The sequence below is a fragment of the Monodon monoceros genome, unplaced genomic scaffold (genome assembly GCF_005190385.1).
Source record: "Monodon monoceros isolate NGI ecotype Baffin Bay Population unplaced genomic scaffold, NGI_Narwhal_1 Super_Scaffold_18, whole genome shotgun sequence".
NCBI lineage: Eukaryota > Metazoa > Chordata > Mammalia > Artiodactyla > Monodontidae > Monodon > Monodon monoceros.
In genome coordinates this window covers 39,503,066-39,528,743 of record NW_021703774.1, presented here as the reverse complement: position 1 = coordinate 39,528,743, position 25,678 = coordinate 39,503,066, and the positions used below count along the sequence as shown (strand labels likewise).

At 39.1% G+C, this 25,678-nt stretch overlaps 2 protein-coding genes across 6 annotated transcripts in view; one reads left to right on the top strand and one right to left on the bottom strand.

Moving 5' to 3' along the window:
- Nucleotides 1–2,121: 2,121 nt before the first annotated feature.
- TATDN3 (TatD DNase domain containing 3) lies at nucleotides 2,122–18,171 on the bottom strand. 5 transcript variants are annotated; one of them, XM_029229356.1, is made up of 10 exons: nucleotides 17,995–18,171; nucleotides 16,061–16,093; nucleotides 15,067–15,140; nucleotides 14,767–14,851; nucleotides 10,197–10,259; nucleotides 9,169–9,278; nucleotides 8,949–9,004; nucleotides 7,473–7,585; nucleotides 5,827–5,907; nucleotides 2,122–2,926 (listed from the first exon to the last, which is right to left on the bottom strand). In XM_029229356.1, exons 1-10 carry the CDS (start codon nucleotides 18,058–18,060, stop codon nucleotides 2,783–2,785), a joined length of 825 nt encoding a protein of 274 aa, XP_029085189.1. In that variant the 5' UTR covers nucleotides 18,061–18,171; the 3' UTR covers nucleotides 2,122–2,782. The 5 variants fall into 5 exon arrangements, with proteins under 5 accessions (XP_029085189.1, XP_029085191.1, XP_029085192.1 ...); XM_029229358.1 differs by lacking the exon at nucleotides 17,995–18,171 and adding an exon at nucleotides 17,451–17,940; XM_029229359.1 differs by lacking the exon at nucleotides 17,995–18,171 and adding an exon at nucleotides 17,578–17,940.
- Nucleotides 18,051–25,678, top strand: part of NSL1 (NSL1 component of MIS12 kinetochore complex) — a 39,862-nt gene continuing 32,234 nt past the window's right edge. The window contains exons 1-2 of the mRNA XM_029229355.1: nucleotides 18,051–18,447; nucleotides 20,318–20,396. Of these exons, the coding sequence (XP_029085188.1) occupies nucleotides 18,145–18,447; nucleotides 20,318–20,396 (382 nt within the window). The 5' untranslated portion in view covers nucleotides 18,051–18,144. The remainder of the gene's footprint in view (nucleotides 18,448–20,317; nucleotides 20,397–25,678) is intronic.

Below are 25,678 nucleotides of genomic sequence, written 5' to 3'. Positions count from 1 at the left end.
GGAAGCCGGGTCTTGGGGCTAGTGCTGGCCTGCTGCTGGGCAGACCTATGCCCCAGGATCTCTGGCTGCAGGCCTGGGGGTCCCAGGGCTGGTAAGATGGTCTGCTGGTGGACGGGGCCCAGGCTGCAGCCCAGGTGATCATGGGGCTGATGCATGTCCACTGGTGGATGAGGCTGGTCCAGGGTCTAGCACTGGTGGGCAGGGCCATGTCCCAGGATGACTGTGGGCTCAATGTGTCTGAAGACAGCAGGCCAGCTGGTGGGTGGGGCAGCATCTTCCCCCAGCTGGTTTGGGCTGAGGTGTCCAGTACTGGTGCTGACAGGCTTGTGGGCAGGGCCAGGTCCCAGCGCTAATAAACTTGAAGGAGGATTCCAAAATGGCACTTGCCAGAAACAGTGTCCATGTGGTAGAAGCAGCTCCACAAAATTTTCTGCTGCAATTATTTATGTCCCCAGAGTGAGCTCCAGGTGCCTCCTGCCTCTTGGGGAGGCTCTCCAAGATCAGCAGGTGTGTCTGACCCAGGTTCCTTTCAAATCACTGCTTCTGCCCTGGGTCCTGGCATGTGTGAGATTTTGTGTGCACCCTTTAAGGGTGGAGTCTCTATTTCCCGCAGCCCTCTGGGTCTCCAGAAAGTAAGCCCCCGTGGCCTTCAAAGCCAAACATTCTGGGGGCTCATCTTCTTGGTGTAGGACACCTGGACCTGGGGAGCTTGATGTAGGGCTCAGGCTCCTTACTCCTTGAGAAAAGCCTCTGCAGTTGTAATCATCCTTCCGTTCAAGAGTCACCTACCTGGGCATATGGGTCTTGACTATACCATGTCTCCGCCCTTCCTACCTGTCTCATTGCTGTTCCTTCTTTAGTTGCAGAAGTTCTTTTCTGCTTGTCTTCTGGTCTTTCTCATCAACAGTTACTCTGTAAATAGTTGTAATTTTGTGTGCCCATGAGAGGAGGTGAGCTCAGGGTCTTCCTACTCTGCCATCCTGGCCCCTCCTCAGAGACCTTCTCCATTATGTAAAAGATACATGAGAGCATATGATATTGCAAACCTTGTTGCAAGACATGTAGAAGATGTCTTTTTCTATGATGCAAAAACAAAAAAAGTATTTGTCCTCAAAAGGTTTGCAATCTCTGGAGGTGAAAAACATAAAGTAACCCTAGTAAGAAGGAGTTATGTGTTATAATGTCATCAGACTGGTTTTATAGTACTTCATTCTTCCTTTATTATAGTACTTCTCACATTGCTTTGAAATTTGTCCACTTGTCTATCTTCTTTAGTAAAGTATGAACTGAAGGCAAGAACCATATCTTATTCCTCTCTGTAGCCTACAGACCTAGATTAATGGGTAACCTAAAGGAGGAGCAATAACTATTTGTGTAAAATGAAAGAAACTGATGAATAAGTGAAGAAAATGCCTATGCAATTTAGAGGGCAAGGGTCATGTCTGGCTGGGGTGATCGCATAGGGTGAAGTCATTTAAGTTGGATCTTAAAGGTGAGAGTCTGAGAAAGGGAATGGGAGCTGAAGGAGGTAGAAAACAGGCAAAAGAAATATAGAGTTGAAAGAGAGATCAGAAGTCTAGTTTTAATATAACCTCCCATTAAATGTGGGCATTTCATCTGTCATGATGCTGATAAGTGGTTAAGTATCTCATAAAACGTTCTATTCTGCTTCTTAGATAGTCTAGTTTGATTTGGACAATCTGCCCTAGAACTAGTTTTGATTCTTCTATAAATGAATTCATTTCAAAGTATTGAAGATTATGTAAAATCACTTGGCTTTTTAGGAAGTTAGCTTATTTCTCTGACAGGTACTTTTTCCAGTATTTGCTGCTTATGTAATTTAACAAAATTAAATACTCATGTTTTGGTATGGATCTCAATACCTTGTAACCTACACCTAAGATGTTTTTCTAAAAAATTGTGGTAAAGTACACATAACATAAAATTTACCATCTTAAGAATTTTTAAGGGTATAGTTTAGTGGCTTCAAGCACATTCATATTGTTGTGCTACTATCACCACCATCCACTGGACCCTTTTCATACCAGAGATTTTTAAAACTGAAAAATATAAAATATTATTGCATGCAAAAAAGTCAGATACATTTTTTCTTCTTTTTTTTCAGATACATTTTTAATAGAGCTATGTACATTTTAAACATGTGACAAAATTCAGACTGGAACTTAAAACCAATTTATTAATTAAACTGTGGTGCTTGGTATTTAACGGTGATTGCACGAACCATGGGCTTATAAGTCAAAATCTAAGATCTATATAAAAACCTTGTACATTTTTCTCTTAAAATGAGAGATAATTCAAAGTACTAAAAGTTCAATTTTGTAAACCCAGAAAAGATAAGATTTCTGATAGTATAAAAAACTAGACACTCGCCTTTCACTGGATAAATCCTGTGGGAAGTCAAACAGGTGGTAAAGGATCAAACTTTAGCCTATTCCATGCCATCACAGTAGCACTTATTTCTTACCTGTGGGAGCCACCCTTGCCAGAAGAAATGGTTTCAGTTCATTTGGTGGTTCTATTTAACAGGGCAAAGTAAGAAGCAGTGGTATTTCCCAATCTCCTGCTAGGACTCCATTAATTGAAAAGCAGTGCAAGGTAGAATTAGAACCCAGGGTTTTAGGATCTAAGCCCAGTTTTACTTCTAAGAAAAATATTTCTCTAAAATTATAATCCCGATACAATGGCTTCTTCAGTTCAGACTCTTCATCAGAACATTTATTTTTCTCAAACAGTGCCCTCTGCACTTGATTTTGTTTTGAAGCTATTTCGGGAGCAGGTACTGAAGTTTGGGAAACAGTTTCAATGCGTTCTGTGTTGTCACTTCTATAACTTCCTCCACTGAGATCCCTTTCGCCTGGGCAATATATTCTGCTGAAATGGAAATGTTTTGGGGCTCATTCCGTACCTGAGACAGACAAAGCAGACATTAATCAAACATGACACTCAAGGGAAGCAATCCTTGAAGACTGTAGATAAAAGAGATGAAAATGAGTTGGTAAAAACAACTGATGAGCTCTTTTTTTTTTTTTTAACGGGGGTGAGGCGAAGCTGAGGAAAAGGCCCTGAACTTCAGCTTGAAAGCTAAGGCTACAACATTAACTGTAAGTCTATCCTGCTCCTGAAAAGAGCCCTGGGGTATTACCAGTCGAGGTCCCAGCACCTAGCATATGAAGCAGTCTGCACAAAGTGGACACTTGGTGACCTGCCTCACTGATGAATTAACTGTCCTTTGGTTTGTTCCTCAAGTGAGTGCTTGCAAAGGTCAAGCTCTGTAGCTTGGCCATTTCAACTCACAGGCTACGTTACAGTTTGACTCAGTAATGCCATGGTGTCTGGAAGACTACACAGATTATGTAGTCATATTTCACTGATTCTAAGATGCATTTCTCCCCTATCTTAACATCTCTGAAATTGACATATATTTTAATGACATTCAGTGGCATGTGAAAGTATAACTGTAGTGTTTTTTTCCTTAATGGTCACAAAACAGTGGTACATCTACAATCAGTGGCATTTAGATTTGATGAAATATATTATTGTTGTTACTATTAAGTTATCGACTCAGGATGATAATGTTCAGAGGAATAAGATAACAAGGTTAAAAAATAACCTTGATAACGTAGCCTAAGAAAACAATGAAAAATGCACATCAACATTTAGGTTCAAGGACATTCATCATATTGTTTATAATACAGTTGACCCCTGAAAAACATGGTTTTGAACTGTGTGGGTCCACTTATACATGGATTTTTTTTTTTCAATAAATACTACAGTACTACACAATCCAAGCGTGGTTGAATCTGTGAATGCAGAACCACGAAAATGAGGGCTGAATCCGCAGATGCAAAACTGCAGACGTGGAGGGTGGACAGACATGTATTTTCCATGGTATGGGGCGGGGCTGGGGGGTTGGGGAGGGTGTTGGTACTCCTAAGCACTTCTTGTTCAAGGGTCAACTGTACTGTGTTGGAAACAAATAACCTAAATGACAGTATCAAGTTAAATATATTGTGGCACATTCACACACTAAAATTTATATACTTATTAAACATGATGAGGAAAAGTATATTTATTGATATTTACATGTGTTCACCACATAAAAGCAAGTTATGGGGGCTTCCCTGGTGGCGCAGTGGTTGAGAGTCTGCCTGCCGACGCAGGGGACACGGGTTCGTGCCCCGGTCTGGGAGGATCCCACATGCCGCGGAGCGGCTGGGCCCGTGAGCCATGGCCGCTGAGCCTGCGCGTCCAGAGCCTGTGCTCCGCAATGGGAGAGGCCACAACAGTGAGAGGCCCACGTACCGCAAAAAAAAAAAAAAAAAAGCAAGTTATGAAATGATGTGTTGAGGCTAATCCTATTTTTATGAAAAAAAGATTATGTGTACATATATGGACATAAAGAAGTGTGGAAGGACATAAGAACTTTCATTTATTTAGTGCTTGTTGTAGGCAAGGTTTTGTTCTAAGGTTTTCATGGAATTTCTCATTTAATCCTCAAAATAACTCTGTGAGATAGGTACTATTATTATTAGCATCCCTTTTTTACAGATAAGAAGGGATCCTAAACAGCGAGTAAGTAGCCCAGTTGAGGTTTAAACCTGTGCAAGCTGTTATCAGAGTTTATGCTTTTAACCACTATACTATAGTGGTAAACTTTCAGTGGTAGATGGTTCTATTTTATGATTTTCTGTTTTCTATTTTTCTAGAACAAACACATTTTACTTAACAAAAAGCATATTCAGTTTTATTTTTTTTATTTTTATTTTTTGGCTGCGCTGTGCGGCATGCAGGATCTTAGTTCCCCGACCAGGGATTGAACCCGTGCCCCCTGCAGTGGAAGTGCAGATTTCTAATCACTGGACCGCCAGGGAATTCCTCAGTTTTAAAATTCATTTATTCAATAAATGTTTTTGAGTACCTACTATGTGCAAGGCACTATGCCAGAAACCCACAATTTTTATCAAATCATCTTAATACAAACATAAAACTGAGTTATAAGAGCATTTGAAATTCATTTCTGTTTAGGGTGAAAAAGCTAGGCCATTTTCATCCTATTTCATACTAACCAGGAAGGCAATTTTGTACCATTCTGTCCTACAGTCAAACAAGAAAATAAATGTGGTTATAATCCTCTATTTTCTCATTCCTCTACTATATTCTTTTCTTTTTTTTTTGCGGTACGCGGGCCTTTCACTGTTGCGGCCTCTCCCGTTGCGGAGCACAGGCTCCGGACGCGCAGGCTCAGCGGCCATGGCTCACGGACCCAGCCGCTCCGCGGCATGTGGGATCTTCCCGGACTGGGGCACGAACCCGTGTCCCCTGCATTGGCAGGCGGACTCTCAACCACTGCGCCACCAGGGAAGCCCTAGGCACTTTCATATACATTACTTCATTTAATCCCCACTGTAATACTTCAAAGTATTTTACTATTATTTTACCCACATTTTATAAATGTAGAAACAGTTTCAGAGAGATTAAGGAACTTGCCCAAAGTTATACAGCTAGTGGGTATCAGAGACAGGATTTGAATCCAGCCCTTTCTGCCTCTAGACACTAAGCTTTTTACTATACTGGTCTGGATTTCAATATTACATAAATTAGGACATGACCCATATCAAATAATATTCTGTGTAGCACAACAGTCATATTTACAAAAGACTTGAAATTAAGTCAATATAACCTTTCAACCTAGCATTAAAGTAGGATCCCATTATATTTACACTGCAATGAGAAACACAGCTAAACTGAAAATAGTTCAAATAAAAGACACAATCTAAATAATGTAGAAATTAGAAAATCATTTACCTTTTTTTCTGGCCCTAGCGCAGGTGAATCTGTTTCCAAGCAAATCGAAGTTAAAGGCAACTGTTTAACAAGTTTCTGCTTCTTAGAGAAAAGAGAAAGCTAGTAAGTTTAAAACATGAGAAGTAAAGATTAAATAAGTAGCATTAAACCCACATGTCAATGCATACTACTCTGCAAGAATCTAAAATTCACACTTTAATATTCAATTAATAAATGTTCACTATGTTCTCATCATTCTACATTAATGGTTAGATTTAAGAAGAAACATTCTTTGCCAAAAATTATCCGAAGCCTCTAGGAACCCAAAGAGTAGTAACCAAGAGCAAAAAATGAGGTAACATCCAGCAAGAACCCAAACATCTGATATCATGTGCCTACTGAAAGATCCAAGGAAGAGTGACTTCTCTGGTGGCATAGTGGTTAAGAATCCACTTGCCAATGCAGGGGACACGGGTTCGAGCCCTGGGCTGGGAAGATCCCACATGCCATGGAGCAACTAAGCCCATGAGCCACAACTACTGAGCCCGCCTGCCACAACTACTGAAGCCCGCGTACCTAGAGCCCGTGCTCTGCAACAAGAGAAGCCACCCAATGAGAAGTCTATGCACCACAATGAAGAGTAGCCCCTGCTCCCCTCAACTAGGGAAAGCCCGTGCACAGCAACGAAGACCCAACACCCAAAGATAAATAAATAAAATAAATAAAAAAGAAATTTCTCCACAAATGATAAAAGTAGGAAAAATAAAAGTAATCATGGACTATCAATTAACATGACCTAATTGACATTTCTAGAACTTTCCACCTGAAACCGTATATAAGGCCCAGTGTCCCTGTATTTTGAAGTAAATTGCTTTTGCTTCAAGTCTCCCAGGCCTCCCCTGGGCCTCAAAAGGCTGGTTCAAGAATTAGTGATTAGGAAATGTGAAGATGTAGGAGCAATGAATAGCTGTTGGGTCGGAAAACTGGTAACAACTTAGACTATGAATTCGCCACATAGCAGAGTCACCAAATTCCCAGTTCCCTGAAAGTTATAGATAGAGGCCTGACACACACTCCTAAGCTGTTCTTACAGGAAGCAGACCCCAACCAGATGGAAACTGCTGACCTCAAGCATGTAGACCCCAGACCAGCGGAAACCAGAAGATTGATGATGCTCAAAACTTCACCTTGACGCCAATCAATTCGAGAACTGAGCACAAGCTGCTCACATACCCTGCAGCCTCCTCCCTCACACTGCCTTTAATATCCTTTTTCTGAAAGCTATCAGAAGTTCAGGTCTTTTGAGTATGAGCTGCCCAATTTTTTGTTAGTGGAAGTTTATTTTTTTTGTGAGTGGAAGTTTATTTTGATGATATCCAATTTATCTATTTTTTCTTTGGTTGCTTGTGCCTTTGGTGTCATAGCTAAGAAACCACTGCCTGATCCAAGGTCACAAAGATTTAGATCTGTTTTCTTCTAAGAGTTTTATAATTTTAGCTCTTATACTTAGGTCTTTGATCCACTTTTGAGTTACTCTTTATATGAGGTAGGGACCTAAGATTAATTTTTGCAATGAAACCAGAACAGTATCACAAGTATATAATAAAAGTTCATATTTCAAATTATATTTCACAAAGTATAAAATGAGGTTTAATGAAAGAATTTACCTGTCCACTTCTTATGATAGAAGGAGGAATTGAGAAGAAGTACCCAGCTTTTACTCCTTCCATGGCTACAGATGGCCGACCATCAAATGCATGCAGCAACACTTTGTCGGCACCTCTCAAAAATTAAAGATAAATCACAGTTCCATTTTATTTCCTTAATGAGAGGTTTTACCACTAATCAAATTGAACAACACAGATTTTAAGTAAATGTCGGTCACTATAAGGTTCTATGATTTCTAAAGAGTAGATAAACATATAGTGTTCAACCAGTAGAATAAAAATATAGTAAATTCTTAATCTTCAGAATAAAATTAATAAATATAATTGAGCAATTATTTAAACTTCCTATACCATCAAACCTTCTCCAAATCTTCAGAATAAAATTAATAAATACAATTTAAGCAATTATTTAAACTTCCTATACCATCAAACCTTCTCCAAAAGTTTCTGAACTGTCAAATTACTGTTCCTAATAGGTTTTTAAGCAAATTGTCCTTAAGAAGGATGCTAGTGAAAGAAGAAATGAGGAAATAAATGACTCACAAATTCAACACTCAGAGTTAGTTTCACAAAAACCATCTCCAGTTCTTAAAGGATGGCTGCTCAGCCTGCACAAAAATCATGTTCTCGGTGAATCCAGGGGGACTCAGTACTCATCACTGAGAAATACAGTGCTTTCTAATTGTAGGCAATTATGTTTACTTCACTATTTGATACTGTTGGTAGGTGTGACATTTAGTGAGCTACTACTGTGAATTATGAAATCAAATTAGTGGGTCACGACTGGCCAGTGTGTGCTTATATATTTGTGTGCATAAACACACGCACACACACATATCTATACACACATACATATAGATGTACTGCTTCTTGAACTTTTGTCAGTTTTCTGTATATGTATATACTGAGTTTTGAAATAAAGTCAGTGCCAAAAACAGTATGTATGTGTATATATCGAGTTTCAAAATAAAGTATATTTCTTACCGTGGACAGCACTTTAAAAATTTGAAAAGTAATCCTATGAGAAGTATTTTTTCTTTAGAAACAACTGGTGAAGATGACAGTACATTTTATATAAGATGGCCACAATCTGTATAATACCATTTTCTAAAGCAACAGCCATAAAACATGCAAAATAGTAACTCAATGTGATCACCCTTCTTTGCTTTGTTTTTTCCTCCCTCACATACGCTGACTAAAATGTTGGAGCTGCTAATTTTCAAATTAAGGCATTAAAATTACTTGATCCAATTTTTTATTTGCTTTATCCTGGCCTGATAAACATCATAATCACACTGAAAACCTTGTAAATAGTAGGCTGACTTGCAAAACCATCTTAGTTGATTTCCATCTCTACCCTTGACCCATTCCCTTCCCTTTAAGAAATCAAGTAAAGCATGGCTTGTTCTATTGGGAATATGGACTGGAATTGTCAAACTTAAACATTAGGCACATTTTTCTCAGGAACCTAAATACCTTGCTCATTTAAGAGGCTGATGGTGGGTCTTCCAGCTGAACGTGAGTGAACATTTCTGGTAAACAACAAAAAAATTCCTTTTGAGTACTTAATATGAAATTATTATTTTTGTTACATTAAAGCAATTCAGAGAAAAAGAAAAGTAGAGCTCAATTTCAGGAGAATCATTACTTAATTTGCTCTGTAACTATTAATATAGAAAGATGATAATTAACCTACAAAGGCAAATTTAGTCTTTTGGCTAATTGGACCTGTCTGATTAGGACTTGTCTTTGCTCTTCCTTCTGTTCATCAGTGCCAGCAATTCTGGGGGAGAAATCTAGTCCAACCTATAATGGAAAAATAAAACAGAATTACATGTTTATGGTTTAATGAATCCCCGAAGACATATTATGGTGCAGTACAGTCCAAGAAAAATATAATGGGAGCCACACACATAAGCCACATACACAACCTTACAGTTTCCAGTAGCTACATTAAAAACACTAACAAGAAACAGGTGAAATTAATTTTAATGATATATTTAATCCACTATATCTAAAACATTATCAATATTATCATATAGTCATATTATTATGTCAACACATAATCAATAAAAAAAAATTATTGAGTTATTTTACATTCCTTTTTTGAGGTATTGAGACTTTGAAATCCTCAGTGCATTTTATCCTGATAGTACATCTCAATTTGGGCCAGTCACATTTCAAGTGCTCAACAGCTGCATGTGGTAACCACACTGGACAGTGAAGATTATAAATGACTGCTTCCCTTGATTCTATTCTGGCATGCATCGTGATAACCTAGATTCTGAATGTAAGTGCTATTCTTATCTTTTATCTTTAATTATAAGTGGAATTACCAAGTGATAAGATGTTTCACAGCTGTAAATTATTTAATAAAAAATGTTCTTTAATTATAAACTCTAACCTATTTAAAGTATGCTTGTATATACTATTTTAACTAACCAGAGAGATAACCCTATGTAAGCAAAAGGAAAAAAAGAGGAAAGTACATTGAAATGGTAATAGTTTTCTTTCATTAACATAAGCCCATGGGGAGACTTCTATTGTTTTATCCCTAAGCACTTTTGATTATTGAGGAAGTACTGACAAAGTATTATTCAGCTGAACAGGGTGAACATAATTATCCAAGTCTGTTATAATCACCAACACTGAATTAAGTACTATTTTCATCTATCACATGAAAGTCTGGATTAGAAATCATTTGATCAGCTAGTGGGTATTTACCTCTCCAATTGCCAACAATCGATCCTTATAATTCTCGATAATGGGCAAAGCTACATCCAAATCCTGGGATGAAAAAAAAGTAAATTTATTAAAATAGGAGAAGGGAATTTTATAGGTTTTGTATAAACACCCATTATATGCCAGGCACTATGCTATACTGGGTCCTTTACATAGTCAATACCTTTTAACCAGTTGAGGAACTAAGAATGTAATCCTTCTATAATGGTGAGTACTTCTGTCTGGAAATTTGAGTACAAACATCCCACATCCATTTATGTTACAAGAACATGACTTCCTTTTTGAAAAAGTATTTATTTATTATTTGGCTGTGCCGGGTCATAGTTGCAGCATACAGGATCTTCGCTGCTGTGTGCGGGATCTTCATTGGGGCATGCAGGATCTTTTAGTTGTGGCATGCGGAATCTTTAGTTGCGGCAGGCGAACTCTTAGTTGTGGCATGTGGGATCTAGTTCCTTGACCAGGGATTGAACCCGGGCCCCCTGTATTGGGAGCGCAGAGTCTTAGCCACTGGACCACTAGGGAAGTCCCAAGAACATGACTTCTTACGAAGATTCCCACTTAAACCCTTCCTTCTGTTCAGGAGGCATTTCCTGGCATTTAGGAGGAGTGAACTGGATTTCCTGGAATAGCTGAGCAAGAGAGAAGAAAGCCACCAAGTGGTCACCTTTGTGAGTTTTGGGGAGTGCACTGCTATGTTCTCCTCTTAGGGTACTGATGCCTTGTGAATTTTTAATAGTGATAATCCCATACATCCTTTGCACTATTTTCACTAATTTCTTTTGTCTTTATAGTCCCGTGTAGCCTATTTTTGTCCTAAAGGTTCAACAATATACATACTAAATATCACAAATATATTGTTTGCCAACTATTGAAGTAACTGTGTACTGTTAGTTTCCATGATATTACTATTTCCACTTAAAGAGAATTCCCACTGTGAGGGATCCCTTTAAGACAAGGGAAAGACAAATACATGGAAAATTTGCTTCTAGACATTTTAAACTACTTTGAGGATTTTAGTCTCAGAATATGTAAATTCAAGGTACTTCTAGTGAGGATAATCAGAAAAAGGGAGAATTAAGAAAAGGGAGGTAGGGCTTCCCTGGTGGCGCAGTGGTTGAGAGTCCGCCTGCCGATGCAGGGGACACGGGTTCGTGCCCCGGTCTGGGAGGATCCCACATGCCGCGGAGCGGCTGGGCCCGTGAGCCATGGCCGCTGAGCCTGCGCGTCCGGAGCCTGTGCTCCGCAGGGGGAAAGGCCACAACAGTGAGAGGCCCACGTATCGTAAAAAAAAAAAAAGAAAAAAAAAGAAAAGGGAGGTAAACCATATGGTAGAGGAAGAAGAGGAGATTTTATAATTATACCTCAAGAGAGAGAAAAGAAGATGAGGAAGGGTAAATCAAGGCCTCAGACATTCCAGTAGACTCAATGAAGAATTAATATTGTCATGTGGAGCTAAGAGTATATAACCCTAAATACCAAAGATGTCTGGCAATAGCTGAGTAGGTCAAAGTGTCAGGCAAAGATTTTCCATATCAAACACCCAAACTACTGTGTGTCTGTGGGACCTCAAAGGGACTGGAGAAGTTGGAGAGATTACTCAGGAAATGTGTGACACTTAGAAAGTCTTCAGTCAGAAAGAAATTACACATTTGGATGAAGACCAGATACAGGGAAAATATGCTTCTTGGAATATGTATTATCTATAAAAAGAAGCAAAATACATTTACAATGAGACTGTTCCCATTCCTCATGAAATATTTTGGAAGTTTCTGGCAAGTCAGGTATAGTAAATAGAAATTAATATAATTCATATCACAGATTCAATATGTATAAATGTATGTGTGGTCTTTATCATTTTAATAGATGTAAAAATATTTATAAGTACATTCATAGGTCTAAAACTGACTTCAGTTCTATTCCCACTTCCTCCATGAAGTCTCAAGTTCTTTAACAGCTAATGGTTCTATTGTGGGGTTTTAAAATATCCTATACCTCTATACCCTATGACTGGGCATACTACAACTAAATAATTATTCATGATTTACAAATGAGGAAATTGAGACTTGGCAAAGTTAAGTGCCACAGATCACAGAAGCCAGTAGGCCAAGTCTCTCTGACTTCAAAGCCCATGCTGTTTCCACTATGCTATTGAAAGAAGAAAGGAGAGGGAAGGAAAGGATGGAAGAAAGAAGGGCAAAGGGGAGGGAGGAGAGCTTTATTCTGAATGATTTAAAATAATTAGAATTGATTTTTTTATTAAAGAAAATGTTTAGTCTTCAGAACCTTTAGAACAGGGGTCAGGCGTGTAACCGAAATGAGTGAAGTGGGTTAAGTAGGGACAGGAGCCAAACGGACAGCACGTGCCCTGCCTGGAGGGGGCAGTAGCTTGTAGACAGTGAATTGTGATTCCCCAGGGTATCCCAGGGGCTTAAATTCTGCCTAGTAATAATATTTATTGAATATGCTGAAAGATTTGTGTGATGCTAGGCAATTTTCATTTTATAAACCAAGGTAATTTAATGAATACTTACATATTGTACATACCTACCTTTGTACCACATGGTAGGAGCTTGTAATCTAACCACAATGGGAAAACTAAACTATTGTGGGGACTACAAGCACGTTAGGAACAAAACTGCTTAACTCTGGTCTTCTCCAGCGGGCTACCTTGAGATTTGCTGAGTTCCTGTCTGCTTTGAGAATCTAGACTTACCTGTATATTGTTGGTATTTTATTTAGTTTTGTAAGTTAAATAGTCCTATCAGTTCTACATTCATGCCAAAAACATGCCAAATCCACTCACTCCTCTCCATCTCCACTGCTACCACTCTGGTCCAATCCACCATCGTTTCTCACATGGACAATTGCCAACAGTCTTTTAACTATTCTCCCTTCTTCCTTTTTTGCCCTCTTCAAAAATTGATTCTTCACACCATTGCCAAGGGTATCTTTTCAAAACAGAAATCACATCTTGTCACTCCTTACTTTAAATCCCCCACTGATGTAAACTACAATCCAACAAGGCCTTGGATTGTGATGGGGGATCCCTGCCCAATCCCTCTGACCTCACTATTCCTTCCTCTTCCATCTAGTCACATCAGCCCTCTTTCTATTTCTTGACCACATCAAACTTGTAACTACCTTAGGACCTTTGTGCTTCACTGTTTCCTTTGTGTTCAACACTCTGACCCCTCTCTTTGCATGGCCAACTGCATTCAGGTTGCAGTTCAAACATCACCTCCTCAGAGAGGCCTTCCCTGACTACACAATCTAAAAACCAGCATCCACAATCCCCATCACATAATCTTGTTTCATTGCCTTTAAAGCACTTAGTTCACGTATCTAATTGTTGACTGTCTTCCCCAATCCAGAATCTGGCTTCTGTGAGAGGGATTTTACTCTATAGTGCTTAGAACAGTGTTTGAAATATAGTACATGCTCACTAAACACTTGTTGACTGACTACTGAAATGAAGGACTATTAGTATAAATCTCTACATAAGTGAAAGAAATACTGTCCTGCTATGATCCCCAACATTTTGGGAATTGGGAATTGCAACTCTCTGGCAATTTAGCTAATTTTATCATATCAACAACTCAGGAAATCTACAGGTTAAGTACTTATTTTTACCTGAAGTGAATTAAAAGTAATTTTGTTTCAAAATAAGTAAAACTACCTCGGGTACCCCAATGTAGGAATACAGATTTATTATTATAAAAAATGATAGTCTTCATATCTTAATTTATTCATAGATAACAAAAAGTCTTTACTTCTTCAATATGGGGCTTTCAATCTCATTATGTAATAAAGCACTCAGGACACTGTGCATCTCCCTGATGCTGAGTCAGGAGAAAAGTCTGAAACATAAGACCTATTGACTACTGTGAGTCAGTGAGATCTTGTGGGTAGGAGTTTTTTTAGAGCGGGTATAAAAGTAATGCAGTTTAACAGATCAAGAGCACTCCTATAGGGATAGTTCAATGTTCAAAGAACACACTATGTACTTGAACTCATCTGTTCCCTTATAGTACCGCATCTATGAATTTGTATCTTTCTTTTTCTGGATATCTTATCACTTTTATTGCCAAAGCAATATGATAACATGATAAAAAATATGAAAACAAGGTGCTTATAACTCTACCAGACCATCACAATGAGTATAATTTCTGTACTTTTCTCTCTAGTCTTTTCCTTATAGAATATATTTTTACATGGATGTCACAGTGAATAAACCATTTGGTATCCTGCTTGTCTCCCTACACTATACTGTAAACATTTTCCATGTTGCTACATAAACCTTATAGTCCACACTTTCTATAGTTATATTTAACACTGTATAAGTTAACTAGCTATTTATCTCCTAACCTCTAGGCTCTTTCCACTTTTTCTCTATTTCAAGTAACTGCTGTAACAAACATCTTTGTAAAAGAAGATAGAATTTATTTCTTTTGGATTATTGCCTTATAATATTAATTTGAAAGAGGAGGAGCACTGAGTCAAAAGATGTTATGATTTTTTATGGTTCTTGTTTTATAAGACTGTTTGTTACCTTTAACGTGACACTTCTTTGGTCTTTTGGTGAAACTCCCTGAACTGGGTGAACACCCAAGCACGGCAGGACAAATCCATTATACCTAAAAATGTAGAACGAATTAAGAAAGCAGAATATTAGACTAGGAGACAAAGTTACTCTGAAGAACAAGTAGGAAAGAATTTTTTTAGGGCTATGTTAATGTGATTTTTTTCTTCTCATTCTCTTTAAAAATTGATGATCTTTGATATTATAAATATGAAATCATAACTGCATCCTTATTAGCAACTCTTTCCAAATCTTAATGAGAAGTAACACCTTTCTGAAAGCTGCATAATCTTTTCAAATTCTCCTGAATGTTCAGCAACCGCCACAAGAGCCATAACATTGGCCTGCAACAAAAATGAAGAGAATAGTTAGTCTCAAACAATATACATCCAATATAATTAAATAAAAATTTAAAGTTTTCTGTGCTTTTAGTTATCCTTGCTCACTCACACTCCATCAATATAATCATAATAGCTATCACTGAGTAGTTACTATGCTTCGGGTATTACGTTCGGTGAATATAAATATTACCCCCCATTTAATCTACATACTCCTGTGACATAGGCATTGCTGTAATCCACTGTATGGATCAAGAGACAGAGTTCTGGATGGAGTCAAATAACTTGCCCAACATCACTAGCCCTGTGTAACTCCAAACCCCATACTCCTAATTAAGCTGCCACAGTGAAAGATGGCTGTATGTAAAAATGGCAACCATTTCTGAATATCACTTTTGGGGAAGACCACAAAATGCTAGCTTCATAAACACTTCCAAAGATTAATAATTTTTTTCCCACACAAATCAAACTGTTTCAGAAAACTTTTATAATTTCTCCAAGATCTCCAGAATAATGTTAATTCAAGAACTGAAAGATGGACCAATTTGTTCCATATTGCTGGTAAGCATGGTGGCTGTGGGAATGTGTTTTGGATTCAGACCATCTTGTCTACATCACTCACTAATGGTGTGTCTTTGGACAAGTTAATCTCTAGGCCTTAGTTTCCTCATCTATAAAATGGTAATGGTTGGCTATAAAATAGTAGCTTCCTCAGAAGCTTGCTGTGAAACATTAAATGAGATAATGTACAGGATGGGCTTAGCTCAGTGTCTGGCACACAGTAAACAATAAATGCTGTTTATTATTAACTTATTATTATTGAAGTAACAACAACATAGTATAACTAAATTTCAAGCTGTTTTAGATCAAAATTAGGAGGAAAGTAAAAACAACCAAGAAAAGGGCAATTATAGGTATTGGCTTACTTTCTTGGCTTTCTCCAACACATCATCCAGATCCTAAAATAAACATAAGTAATCACAATCATTTTAGATGGATAAGTAAGTGTGCTTTGGCTGTGTATATCAATGTAATTGAGGCACCATAAAGAATGACAACGATGGCAAGGAACAAGGTGGTGGAATGTGAAGAGCCTATGCTGACCCTACCTCCCATCTACTCTCTCAGTAAAATGTGGCTTCTGTTCCCACTCTACTAAAACAGAAACTGTTATTGTCAAATATAAAGGACACTTCTCTGTCCTCCTACTCTACCCCTCAGCAGCATTAGAAACTCCTCACTTGTCCACTCCTTCCTTTTTGAGATTTTCCACTCTTGGCTCCTGCAAATACGCCTCTCTAGCTGGCTGCTACTTTTCAGTCTCCCTGACTGGCTCTCTCTTCTCTATCTGATTTCAGGACCCTATGCTTCTCTCTCTGACTCACCTTAAGTACTCTTATTACTACGCTCATTATGCTAATGAGTCCCCAGTTTTTATCTCCAGCCTATAACTCTCTCCCGAACCCAAGATTCACATTTTATTTTTTTATTTATTTATTTTAGCGGTACGCGGGCCTCTCACTGTTGTGGCCTCTCCCGTTGCGGGGCACAGGCTCCAGACACGCAGGCTCAGCGGCCATGGCTCACGGGCCCAGCCGCTCCGCGGAAGGTGGGATCTTCCCGGACCAGGGCACAAACCCGTGTCCGCTGCATCGGCAGGCAGACTCTCAACCACTGCGCCACCAGAGTAGCTCCAAGATTCACATTTTTAAACGACCATATGACATCTCTACTTGGATGGATATTAGGTTTCAACATGTGCGGAACAACCATTTTCTCAACAAACCTATTCTTTCTGCCTGCCCTCTCCAATCTCAGTTTTCCCTCATCTCAGCACCACCACCTCTCTACAGCATCCTCAAGTTCTCCCTTTCCCTCTCTTTCCTCAATTCCTCTCAGCATGTACTACAGATTCTATCTGTAAAAGATACCTTGAATCCATCTGCTTCTCTCAAACTCCCCTGCAACCACTATCTTTAGTCTAAATACTACAAAAGCTTCTAAGCTGGTCTTCTAGCTTCCATTCTTGTTCTCTGTCCATTAGCCACACATCAGCAAAATGGTTTTTAAATGGATTATCAGATCTTGTCTCTCTCCTTAAAAAGCAAAGCACTTTACTGGATCCCCATTGTGCTTCTAATGAAATGCGAACTCCTGACACTAAACCTCAGCAAACCTCTTCGGTCTTGTTTTACGCGTCTCTCTTTTTAGCTCATCAGGCTCCACCCAGCCTTTCCTCACGTAGCTTGAACGTTCAAATTCTGTCTTGCCTGGAGGCCTGCAACCCGCCTGCTTTCCTCACCACCATGCACTCACCGCTTTGTCTTTCCAGCACCAATTTAAGCTTCACCTCCTGAGAGGTTTTTCCCCTAAAATAGACCCCGCTCTTCTTTTTTATTAGCCTCTAGTTTCCAATGTAGCGGGTAAAACACTTTGAAATTACGTGTGCGTGTGCGCGCGCTGGTTTTTGTTTGCTTCGCTCCCCCGTAGAACTGGAGCACGCGGCGTGCGGGAGTGAGCCCGAGTTTCGCGGACGGCGTCCTGGGGAAAGTGGATTCTCTGCCCGGAGCTGAGAGGCTGGTAGGATAGCCGGGCCAAGGCGGGGTAGGGGGAAGGACTCCAGTAGCCAGTAACAGCAAATAAAAGCCAAGTGGAGATAGAGGATATGGATATTCGGGATGAGAAAGAAAAATCAGTGTGAGTGAGATTAAATAAGGAGTAAGGAGCAAATCGCACAGGACCACAGACGGGGGCCTGGGAGGATTTGGGGCTCCGCCCTAAGGGAGGAGAACAAGGATAGCCTGAAGGGAAAGAATGGGGGCCTCCCTGCTCCCACGGGCCCGACCTCGCCCTCACATACGCGGTCAAAGTCCGGGGCGGAGAGGTGGCAGTGACAGTCCACCAGCCCTACGCCCACCGCCCCCATCGCCGCAGCCACTGAATCCCTCGACTTGCCCGCGGAGCCTCAGGCGGAACGCTGCTGCTGCAGGCCGAGTTTCCGGCCGGACGTATGCTCTTTCCTCCAGGGGAACCCGCTCTTCCGCTCCCAGAGTTCCCGCCCACAATTCAAGTTGGGAAAATGGAGGGGGCTCTTGCGTCGGTGGCCCTTTCTGCTCCGCGGGACGTGGAGAGAGTGGCCGGGACAGACGATGGGGCCCCGGTTCTTGCCACTTCCCGAAAAGACTTCCGGGTGCGTTGCACCTCGAAGCGGGCCGTGACGGAAATGCTAGAACTGTGCGGCCGCTTCGTGCAAAAGCTGGGGGACGCGCTGCCAGAGGAGATTCGGGAGCCCGTGCTGCGAGATGCGCAGTGGGTACGGGCCCAGTCTTGTTTTATCACCCCCTCTCCACACCCCAGGTCTCAGTGGTCAGAAAGAGCGCACGCCAGGCTTCGGCAGAGTTAACGGTGCCCCACGCTTGGTTAGAAGCAGCCCGGGACACGGGAGGGAACGAAGTAGATGCTAGAGGCAGCTGGGTATTGTTAATTACTTAGACCAGTGCTGTCCGACAGAAAAATACAAGGCGAGCCATGTATGTAACTTGAAATTAAAAGTAAGAAAAAATAGGTGAAATTAATTTTAATAACATTTATTTAACCATGTCCAAGATATCGTTTTAACTTGTAATAATTAAAAAATGAACGAGATAGTTAAATGAACGAGATAGTTTACATTCTTTTGTTCATACTAAGCTTTTCAAATCTGTCTTAAACTTACAGCTCATCTCCTTTCCTACTAGCCACATTTTAAGGTCTCAGCAGCCATAAAGTGGCTAGTTGCTCCCCTATTGGGCGGTGCAGACAGAGACTATGAGAAATTCTCCAGGAGAGGGTAATCCTGGAAGTCAGTCAGTCAGTCACCAGGCTAGCTTTTGGTCTTTCCTTTTGTTTGTTTTAGGACATCTTGTAAAGAGAGCGAGAACTTTTTCCCTACAAGTCTAAAGTAGATAAGGAAGCTGTCTTGCTTTTATAAACTTCAGTAAGATCACACACTGGCCCTTATAATACATTTCCCCTTCCTTTCTTAAATATTTTGCAAAGCCCTGAAGAAGATAGTTTTTTTGGGAAAGACACAACAAATTGAGGGATTTGTGCCTGTCAAAAGGAAGCACACAATCTATTTATATTCAGGAAAAAAAGTTAAAATGCTTATAATGCAGTACAGTTTTGAGTGTGAATGACCACAGTGCAACCAAAATAAAGGGTAAATGGATGGAGAATGAAGGAACACTCCCTGGGTTGTGATTCTGTATTCCAGTGTTGTGTACACTGGCTCTTATATCATTCTCTCCTTGCAAGCAAGGGAAGAATAGAGACATACCTGAGTACATTTTTAGTAGTTTCTTGGGAGAAGACTGTTTTGTTGTGTAATGATCTTAGAATTTACCCCTTTCTAGGAAGTGCTAAGCTGCTTAGAACATTTAATTATCTTACAAAAAAGAGGAACTTGGCTTAACCTATTATACCTTATTTAATGGATGAGAAAGTGGATTAGAAGATAAAAGGTGTGAAGACTTAAACTACCAAGGGAATTAACTTGTGTTTTACTTTAATTAAGAGAACAGATAAAAGGCAGAGGCTTTAATTATGTTGACATCTCTTTATCTAAAACCACAAAATATAGTATTATCACATTCTTTTTTGTGATAGTTATTTTTAAACTTATTTTATTGAAGTATAGTTGATTTACAATGTGTTAATTTCTACTGTACAGCAGTGGTTCAATTATAGATGCATTCTTTTTTTAAAAAAATTTTATTTATTTATTTTTGGCTGTGTTGGGTCTTTGTTGCTGCGTGCGGGTTTTCTCTAGTTGTGGCGAGTGGGGGCTGCTCTTCGTTGCAGTGTGCAGGCTTTTCATTGCGGTGGCTTCTCTTGTTGCGGAGCACGGGCTCTAGGTGAGCAGGCTTCAGTAGTTGCGGCACGCGGACTCTAGAGTGCAGGCTCAGTAGTTGTGGCGTGGGGGCTTAGTTGCTCCAAGGCATGTGGGATCTTCCTGGACCAGGGCTTGAACCCTTGTCCCCTGCATTGGCAGGTGGATTCTTAACCACTGCGCCACCAGGGAAGCCCCTGCTACTTTTTTTAATATTCTCTATCACAAATCTGAAATTGTTATTTTGCCAAAATGTTTGAATTCAGTATTTAAAGTTACTTTCAGTGACTTGACTATTGTGACTTTATTGCAGACTTTTGAATCAGCTGTGCAAGAGAATGTCAGCATTAATGGGCAAGCATGGCAGGAAGCTTCAGACAATTACTTTATGGGTATGTGATTTCACTTTGTCCCTCTGTCATTCATTTCTGAGTTATTTTTGTGGCTAGTTTTATTTATTAATTTAATTTAATTTTATTTTATTTTTGGTCGTGCTGCGAGGCTTGCAGGGTCTTAGTTCCCCAACCAGGGATCAAACCTGTGCGGAGTCCTAACCACTGGACCCCCAGGGAATTCCCTCTAGTTTTATTTTGAGTGCTAATTCTTAATCCCCATTTTCAGTGTCACTTCTTTTAAAATTCCTTTAGTGGAAGAGTTCCTTTGCTGGAAAAAAGAGAAAAGTAATCTAGAAGACTATTGAGGTCATAAGCTGAGGCAAACAATGTAGTGGTTACTGTGATCCTTTATATTGATATATACTATCTGGCATTCCCAACAAGACTTTCATCTGATTAAACTTCAGAAGTACCCTTGTCAATAGCTTGTTGGAAAATACTGTAGAACTATCCCCAGATGAAGAAACAGGTCCAGAGAATCCCTATGCTTAATACTTTATAAATCAAGTTGTATTTTTACAAGTGATCCTTTGAATAGATAGTGAAGTACTCTTAGAAATGTGAAGTTAAACTATAAAAGTACCATGTAAAAGATGAGGTCAGTATTTGTAGAAACCTCCTTGATAAAACAGAGTGTTTTCCTGGTGTAGAGCAGACTAGATTGTACCCTAACTAATGATGTTGACATATCTAAAGAAAAAGTTTTAATAGAAAGAAAATGGTCAGTGTAGGAAGGAAAAAATGTAGTAGAAAAAGAGTGATCAGTGTGGGAAGAGAGGCAGAACTCTCCAGCAATGTCCAGGAGAAGGGCTGCCCCATAAGAGGACTGGAGTGTCTTGTTGGTCCCCATGGTGATAGTATGGAGATTTGACCAGCATAGATTGATATCACTGCTAGCTGTTCAGCTTAACCACTTATACCCTTGAGCTTATTCCAAGCCCATCAAGTAATTCTCTGTGGCTATAATTTTTCTCCTCAACATTAAGATAATTCTTTGCCCAGAAGACTTCACTGTTTAATCCTCGGCATTATTATAGTTATCTCTTCAAAGTCACCAAAGTTCACTTTCCGGTTTATATATTAAAATGGAAAAAATAACATCAGATTTTCCAAATATTATCAGAGTGATTGCCAATTAGTGGGGGAGGGGCAGTGTATCATAATCACCTCGGAGTATTTTCAAACTACACAGCTTCTACTGTGTGTTCAACTGACTCTTGTTCTTTGAAGTTCACTTTGGAATCGCTTTATTGATTGGTCCAGACTGCCTTCAGCAATATGATTCATCAGTTTATAGATTACCATGTATTTTCTGACAGGTTGGCAGCCTGGGTAGATGGCTCTGAAGTGTGGATATTCTCTGTCCCTTTTCCCCCTTATAACTCTGAGGGGAAATAGTTGAGAATACTACATTTTTACCTTCTTTCATGGGCACTTGATAAATGCCAGACACTGCCAAATTCCAGGAAATAGATGAAAAGATATGGCTCTTACCATTTAGGAACTCATCATTAAGGGAAGGAAATAGACAAAGAATCACTATTACTCTTCAGGAAGTAGGAGAAGACGTAACAGAGTAGGTTGTTGTTAAAGGAAATGCATTTAATAAGTAAGCGTGTGCTAGACAGAAAGGAGGTAGGAAGGACATTTGAAGCAAAGAGAAAAGCATATGCAAAGGCACAAAGGAGTGATATGTTTGCAAAATGTCAGCAGTGAATTGGGAATACTAATGACAGATGTGACCAGAAAGATAAGTTGGGACCAGATCACAAAAAACCCTGTAGGATATGCTGAGGAATCTGCACTTTATCCTGTAGGTAATAGGAAGCTGGTGAAGGTTTTTAAAGTAAAATTACAGTAGTCCCTTCTTATCTGAGGGGGATGGGTTCCAGGACGCCCAGTGGATGCCTGAAATCTCAGATACTACCAAACCCTATATCTACTGTTTTTTAAAAAATTTTATTGAAGTATAGTTGATTTACAGTGTTGTGTTAATTTTTTCTGTACAGTAAAGTGACTCAGTTATACATATATGTATATTCTTTTTCATATTCTTTTCCATGATGGTTTGTCACAGGATATTGAATATAGTTCCCAGTGCTATACAGTACGACCTTGTTGTTTATCCATGCTATATATATCTATGATAGAGTTTAATTTAGAAATCAGGCGCAGCAAGAGATTAACAGCTATAACTAATAATAAAATAGAACAATTATAATAATACACTATAATGAAAGTTATGTGAATATGATCTCTCTCCCTCATTCTCAGAATATCTTATTGTACAAATTTAATGCCTTTTCCATCTGAACTAAGGACGTATCATGCAATATGGCTGTAACTTTTGCAGTTTGAGGTACGACAACAAAGCTAGTACAGATTTCTTTTTCCTTCTTCACAATTTCGTGGATAGAAGATTTATTCTTACTGTCAATCTTAGCAACTTCAGCATACAATTTTTTTCCTTTATTAAGTTGTGAACTTTCACCTTTTCATTTAACGGAAGCACAGCTTCTCTTTGCCATATTTGAATTGGCAGCATCACTACTCTTGTGCTTTGGGCCCATTATTAAGTATCGATAAAATAAGGGTTACTTGAAAACAAGCACCACGATACTGCAGCAATGGCTACCAAGTGACTAATGGGCAGGATACACTGGACAGAGGGATGATTCATGTCCTGAGTGGGACAGAGCAGGATGTTGCGAGATTTCACCATGCCACTCAGAATGGCGCACAATTTAAAACTTATAAATTTTCCATGTAATATTTTCAGACCATGGTTGACCATGGGTAACTGAAACTGCAGAAAGTGAAACCGCAGATAAGGGTGCACTACTATTACAAGAAAAGGCTTGTGTTTTAGAAAGCTAACTGCTGGCTGTGTGGGGGACAGATTGGAGAAGGGAGAAATTCCAGGGAGAACCTCTAAGACCTTAGGACGTTATTGCAGTAATACACCAAAAGGTGAAGACTTACCCTAAGAAAGGAGAGAAGAGGACGGGTTCAAGAGATGTTAGCAGGTAGAATTAATAGGATCTGTGTCTGATCTGATACATAAAATCAATAAGTAAGCTTCACAAGGGCAGAGGTTTTTGTCTGTTTTGTTCATTGAGATCATTGTGCAAATGAGTGAATGAATAAAGAATGAATGAATGTGCAAATGAAACCAACTTCCTCCCTGCCCCTCTACCCTGAAAGGAATTGAATTCAGAAGGCTGGACCTGACACATTTAAGAATTAAAAGATAAGTTCCTTGAGAGCAGAGATTATATATTTTTTTCTCATCACTATGTTTTCAATACTTGGCTTGGCACGCAGTACATATTTGTTAGATTAATGACAAATTCTTCCCTGCTCAAATTTATACATTTCAGTTTTGTAGCTTTATCATTAGGTGGCGCTAAGAAACCATTTTCTCCTCTACATGGAAGATTTAGCTGGGAGACTTGTTTTTTTAAACTGATTGTGAAATAGTTACAATATTCCTTTCAGGCTAGTGATTGAACTTTTTAAATAATAAATTAAAATATAGGGAAGACTGCTCATTTAAATGAATATTCAAAGTAAGAAATGACTATATTTTATAATATTCTCAGAAGAAGTAATTTAATTGGACTTGGTGAATATTTTTTTCATGAATGCAAGGCCATACATGATATATATACCTCATTAATCTTTATGATATATATGTTTATGCTGATGTATGTCAGCAGTGTCTCAAAATGTTCTCAAAATATGTAACATGTTTCAGACTTCTCCCTAATGAAGCTCTACTCAATAAAATAAATAGATCTATTTCTATGATAGACTTTGACATAGCAGAAAACAAATGACGTAAGACCAGTTAAGCTGAGGACCTAGCTCTTTAGTATTTTTAGCTACTTAATATTTGCTACTTTTTAAAGTGATTTTCAAAATAAAGTTGATGTATCCCCTGCATTCATTTCATCTGGGGTGCTTAATTTCTGGGCCCCATTTGAGAGAACTCTACTAGGAATCAAAATTTCTGCACTTCTCCTTACCAAAGAGTATGTACTGTATGATTTCATTTATGTAAAATTCTAGGAAATGAAAACTAGAATATAGTGACAAAAATTTGATCGGCAATTGCCTGGGGATAGAGAGCAGTTTGGGAGGAGCAGGAGGGAGAGATTACAAGGGAGCATTAGGAAACTTAGGGGTGATGGTTGTGTTCATTATCTTGACTGTAGTGGTGGTTTCAAGGGTATACACATATGTCAAAACTTATCAAATCGTATACTTTAAATATGTGCAGCTCACTGTATGACAGATATACCTCAATAAAGCTGTTTTTTAAAAAGTAAAAAAAAATATCTGCACTTCTGACAAGTTCCCCAGGTGATTATTCATTCTTTCAGAGTTTGAGAATCAGTACATTTGACTCTTGAACAACTCAGGTTTGAACTGCAATAGTCCACTCATACAGGGATTTTTTTCACCAAATACAGTACGACACCATTTGTAGCTGGTTGAATCCACAGATGTGGAAACTCTAAAGTTTCCACAGAGGGCAAACTATAAAGTTATGCTTGGATTTTTGACGGCAAGGATGGTTGGTGTCCCTAACCTCCACGTTGTGCAAGGGTCAACTGTACTTTAAAACATAGGAAAGCAACTGATAAGATAGCTTTAGCCAAATCAAAGAAACTCTAAAGTCACCATATCTTTTATGTTTTCCTACCATTTATCCAGTTGTACCTGTTTCAAATCTAGCTATTCCACTCACTGCTATTGTCACGGCTTTGGTTCACCACATGACAAAGTCAAAACTTATTAGCATCCCTGATGTTAAATGTTCTTTACAGTGTGGCTCTTCTATATATTATCATCCTTTTTTCCTTATACTTTAACCTGCAGCCATTTAGATCTTTTTCTGTTTCCTAAAGACTCTTTGATCTTGCAGATACTGTTTTCTCTGCCTCAAATGCATCTCCCTATTATTTTTTTCCCTACCTTCTTTTATGCAGTGGATTTACACTTATATTTCAAGTTGCAAATCAAATGTAATTTTCTCTTTAAGGTCTTAAATTCCCAAGGCAGAGTTAGTGTTCCACTGTTCTTTGTCCAGATAGCATTTTGTTCATACCTCTACTGTATTTATTCAGTTGTTTTGCAGTTGTATGTCTGTTTCTTCCAGTGAACCGTGAGCTCTTAGAGAAGAGGGATTATGTTATGTTCATCTTTGTATTTCTCTGATTTAGGCTTGGCTTTCCATAGGGGCTCAGTAAGTAATCGACTGTTCAATGAATAAA